The 5,781-nt window shown below is 24.9% G+C and overlaps 1 protein-coding gene across 1 annotated transcript in view; it reads left to right on the top strand.

The window, feature by feature from the left end:
• LOC106330121 (putative germin-like protein subfamily 1 member 2) overlaps window positions 1-995 on the top strand; it is a 6,491-nt gene extending 5,496 nt beyond the window's left edge. The window contains exon 3 of the mRNA XM_013768665.1: window positions 813-995. Coding sequence (XP_013624119.1) covers window positions 813-995 — 183 coding nt within the window. The remainder of the gene's footprint in view (window positions 1-812) is intronic.
• Window positions 996-5,781: the final 4,786 nt, after the last annotated feature.

Below are 5,781 nucleotides of genomic sequence, written 5' to 3'. Positions count from 1 at the left end.
AAGTTCATATTATTGTTTTAGATTCTAATATAAAAGACGATACCGTGATAGATCGGTTTCGATTAAGAATTAGAATCCGGGTGTATTGATAACCCTCCTACTTTACCTTATGTTTAAATATGTCTTTAATCTCATAATCATATATATATGTTAAAGGTAATGATAATGGAATACATTACCATTATTAATATATACTCCCCCGTTCCTAAATGATAGACTTTTTAGTATTTTCACACATATTAAGAAAACACATTAAACTACCGTAATAAATATATCATTTTCTGTAATTTTCAATTTTCAATAATTTTTAACCAATAATAATTCAATAAAGTCAATTAATTTTCTTGAAGTTTGCAATTTTATACACAAAAATACATCTTTCTGAAACAAACTTTTTTTGTAAAAAATCTATCATTAAGGAACGAAGGGATATATCAGTATACGTACGTTGTGGTACCGTTAATATAACGATTGGTTGTGATGAAGTCTTAGAGAGTTGTGTTGGTTAAGACTCATGTCTCTTTGACTAATATAAAACACAACACTCGTTCATCATTTTCTTTTTCACGTAAGACGAGAGTCTTTCTAAAAAGATACACAAGAAAAATACTGATTATTGAAAGAGAGATTAAAGGAAGGTTTGGGGATTCTTGTCTATCAAGGAAACCACCAAAGAAAGAAAGTTAAAGAAGAGAACATCAATTGGTGGGATTGCATCGAAGCATGGATCAAGGTTAATGTTCCTACGTTCTTTAGAATAATGTTATGATTGAATTAAGTCAAATCTAAATTAGGTCTTGGTCTTGAAATAGATTAACACAGTCGGGAGTCAAAATCCTGGTGTGGTTCCGATTGGTAAAACGCTTTTCGGGTCCCGCCCTTTGATTGATACAGGGCTTTTGGCTGAAGCTTTTGCGTTGGACGTGAATACAGTGAGATATCTCCAAAGGGTGTTTTCTTCCGAAGAAAATATAGTTACCCCTATAGTTAACTAGTTCAACAGAATAACTATAAAACATATTGTGAATATATAAGTATATAACAAAGTATTTCATAAGTACTGTATACGTAAAAAATACAGAAAATGATAAGTCTGTGGGAATTAAATTTGTAAGTGTGTGTAATATATGTGTGCTAATTTAAAAACAGTGTGTGAGAAATTAATTATTAAAATTAATGAATGAATAAATATAAAATAAGATCTTTTAAACTTTAAGAGAAAGAGAGATATATATATAGATCTTTTAAACTTTAAGAGAAAGAGAGATATACATAGGGCGTATATAGAGGTTAGGGAGCCTGGAATTCGAAAGATGAAATATCTCGTTTTCGTGTCCCGCCTCACACAGCGTTTTCTCTCAATCTCAAGTTTTATATTAACTGGCGTTAAAATACTTGCGATTAATTAAGCAATGCTAGATGATTTAAATCACATTTTATGTCGATTACATAACTGAAGTTAAGGACGTCGTTTTTTATATGGTAGTATCACTGCTTCTCCTCTTGACGCATATGCTGCACCAGTTGATGACTAGACATTGATCCATTTGAACTATAGGATCACATAATTAGGAAGGTCATGGTGACAGAACTAATTAATGTATGCTTATGATAAAATGCATGTGATGTTTTTTTTAATACTTGTTTGTGTGAAAGTAATATACATGTAGACTTTGATCATCGAGCAAATCACGATCATATTAACTTCAGTAATCGAATATTATTATAGCTTAAAATTTACATCATCGAAAATTAAATGTATTCAGTGGTTTTTCTGATACTATATACATAGCAAAGCTTCTGACCGTTTCCTCACCAGTTGAACTTTTTTGCTGTATAAAATAAAATAAATGGAAGGTGTTCTTCAGTTTCTTCTAGCTCAAGTACAATAAAATCTGTGAAAAAACAATGTTTGAATTGTATATGAAAACCAAAATCTTGTATTTTAAAAGTTTTAGAGCGTGCTTAAATTGGCTTTGAATCAGAACTGTGAAAAATGAAAAATGAAACAACTCGTCTTCTTGTTACAGTTCGCAACGCTTTTGTTTCAGCTGTCTCATTGCTTATCTTCAAAGTTTATGTGTTAGTGTTAGAAATACAACAACACGCTATTGAATAGTGTTAAAACTACGATGTCACATAATTAATATGTTGATGGAAACCACATTAATTAGTGATTAAAATTAGTATAGTTTTTGTGGTTTGATAGTAGTGAAAATGGTTAATACATTTCTTTTTTTACAACTTCAGTTAATACTTCTTCGTGTGCAAGTATAGATAGACGTATACGTTGCTTTGCCTTTGATTTTGAAGCAAATGCTCTGCGTTGGACGTGAATACAATAAAATATCTTCAGAGCTTTTAAATATGTGATAAAAATTTTGATAAATAAATACATAAAAGTAACTGTAAGCGTAAATAAAATCAGTTGAACAAGAGAGTTTATTTTTCAAATATTTTTAAAAACTGTTATTTTTGGAATTTTTTTATTTTTATAAAAAACTACTATAGATTTGGGACTGTTATTTAGAAATTATGATAACAAATTTTTTTGTTGATAGATGAATATGTTTTCAGAATTTTTCATCTATATGTTATATTTTTAAATTTTTTGTTATCCTAATTTGTAAATCACAGTCCCAAATTTACAATTGTTCTCTATAAAAATGAAATTTTTTCAAAAAAAATAGTTTTAAAAAACATATTTCAGAAATATAAGATATTGATGAAAATTATGAAAGAATACTCTTCTATCAACAAATTTTTTTTCATCCTAAATTATAAATCACATTCCTAAATCTGCAAATGTTCTCTATAAAAATGATATTTTTCCAAAATATCAGTTTAAAAAAAAATTATTTCCAAAATACAATCTATTTGAAAAGTTCTGAACGAATACTCATCTATCAGCAAAAATTCTTGTTATCTTAATTTCTAAATCACAATCTCAAATTACAATACTTCTCAATAAATATGAAAAATTTCCAAAAATAGCAGTTTAAAAAAAAAAATATTTCAAAAATATAACCTACTGATGAAAAATTCAGAACGAATACTCATATTTTAATAAAAATTCTTATTGTCCTAATTTCTAAATCACAATTCTAAATCACAATTCCAAATCTACAATTGTTCTCCATAAAAATGATAACTTTTCAAAAATAGTAGTTTTTTAAAAAATATTTCAAAAATACAACCTATTGATTAAAAATTCATAACGAATACTCATCTATTAATAAAAATTCTTGTTATCCTAATTTCTAAATCACAATCTCAAATCTACAATTGTTCTCTATAAAAATGATAACTTTCCAAAAATAGCAGTTTTAAAAAAATATTTCAAAACTACAACCTATTGATGAAAAATTCAGAACGGATACTCATCTATTAATAAAAATTCTTGTTGTCCTAATTTCTAAATCAAAATCTCAAATCTACAATTGTTCAATATAAAAATGATAACTTTCCAAAAATAACAGTTTTTTAAAAAATATTTCAAAAATACAACCTATTGATGAAAAATTCAGAATGAATACTCATCTATTAATAAAAAATTTTGTTGTCCTAATTTCTAAATCACAATTCCAAATCTACAATTGTTCTCTATAAAAATGATAATTTTTCAAAAACATCAGTTTTTTAAAAAATATTTCAAAAATACAACCTATTGATGAAAAATTCAGAACGAATTTTCATCTATTAATAAAAATTATTGTTGTCCTAATTTCTAAATCACAATCTCAAATCTACAATTGTTCTCTATAAAAATGATAACTTTCTAAAAATAGCAGTTTTAAATATTTGTTTTTCAAAAATACAACCTATTGATGAAAAATTCAGAACGAATACTCATCTATTAATAAAAATTCTTGTTGTCCTAATTTCTAAATCACAATCTCAAATCTACAATTGTTTTCTATAAAAATGATAACTTTCCAAAAATTGCAGTTATTTAAAAAATATTTCTAAAATACAATCTATTGATGAAAGATTCAGAACGAATACTCATCTATTAATAAAAATTCTTGTTGTCCTAATTTCTAAATCACAATCTCAAATCTACAATTGTTCTCTATAAAAATGATAACTTTCCAAAAATACCAGTTTTTAAAAAAATATTTCAAAAATACAACCTATTGATGAAAAATTCAGAACGAATATTCATCTATTAATAAAAATTATTGTTGTCCTAATTTCTAAATCACAATCTCAAATCTACGATTGTTCTCTATAAAAATGATAACTTTCTAAAAATAGCAGTTTTAATTTTTTTTTTTCAAAAATACAACCTATTGATGAAAAATTCAGAACGAATACTCATCTATTAATAAAAATTCTTGTTGTCCTAATTTCTAAATCACAATCTCAAATCTACAATTGTTTTCTATAAAAATGATAACTTTCCAAAAATTGCAGTTTTTTAAAAAATATTTCTAAAATATAATCTATTGATGAAAAATTCAGAACGAATACTCATCTATTAATAAAAATTCTTGTTGTCCTAATTTCTAAATCACAATCTCAAATCTACAATCGTTCTCTATAAAAATGATAACTTTCCAAAAGTACCAGTTTTTAAAAATATATTTCAAAAATACAACCTATTGATGAAAAATTCTGAACGAATACTCATCTATCAACAAAAAATCTTGTTATGCTAATTTTTAAACAGCAAATCAAAATCTACAATAGTTTTCTATAAAAATGAAAAGTTTCCAAAATTCTGAACTATTGTATTTTCATCTATCAGCAAAAAAATCTTGTTATCCTAATTACAAAATCACAATCTCAAATCTACAATAGTTCTATATAAAAATAAAAAATTTTCATAAATAACAGTTTTTTTAAAAAATATTAAAAAATATAACCTATTGATGAAAAATTCTGAAAGAATATTCATTTTTTAAAAAAATTCTTGTTATACTAATTTCTAATTCACAATCCCAAATCTATAATAGTTCTATATAAAAATGAAAACTTAAAAAAAATAGCAGTTTTCAAAAAAAAATATTAAAAAAATATAACCTATTGATGAAAAAATCTGAAATAATACTCATCTATTAAAAAAAAAAATCTTGTTATCCTAATTTATAAATCATAATCCCAAATCTGCAATAGTTCTCTATAAAAATTAAAATTTTCAAAAATAGTTGTTTTTAAAATGAAAACACAAATAAATATAAAAAACAGGAACATAAAAGAGAGATTTGCCGAAAGTCTTTTGTTTAGAAATTTTACTCATTTAACATTTGACAAAAAATTTCAATGTTATCTTTTCTATTAAAATTTGATTTGAGAAATTTCAATATTAAATGGGTTTCTCATCAAATGCTACAAGCCTCTTGTAAAAAAAGAATTAATGGGCTTTGCGTACGAAACATCCCCTATATATTAATTGAGAAACATTTGAAAAATTAGAACCTTAATTTTGTATTAATTAAAAAAAATCCCAAATCCTAGGTGGCACTCTAAATGCCTTCTAAATTCTATTTCAAAGAATTCTAGAGCATCTAATATAAAGTATAGTTTCATCTAATGGTGTCACATTATTCCATAATTATATAACACTAGAGAACATTATATTAACCTAAAATATATGAAGTGTGTATTCTTTCCTTAAATAAAGGCTACGGAATTACCTAATATGATTTACATATATACGGGAATTAATGATTATGAATAATAAAGATTTGATAACAATTTTTGCATCCTTCTTCATTTTTGTTAAATTTATATTATTAAAAAAACTTAAACAATCACATTAACAATATAATAAAAAAA

Source organism: Brassica oleracea, chromosome C3 (genome assembly GCF_000695525.1).
Source record: "Brassica oleracea var. oleracea cultivar TO1000 chromosome C3, BOL, whole genome shotgun sequence".
Taxonomy (NCBI): domain Eukaryota; kingdom Viridiplantae; phylum Streptophyta; class Magnoliopsida; order Brassicales; family Brassicaceae; genus Brassica; species Brassica oleracea.
This window is presented reverse-complemented; position numbering and strand designations above follow the sequence as displayed.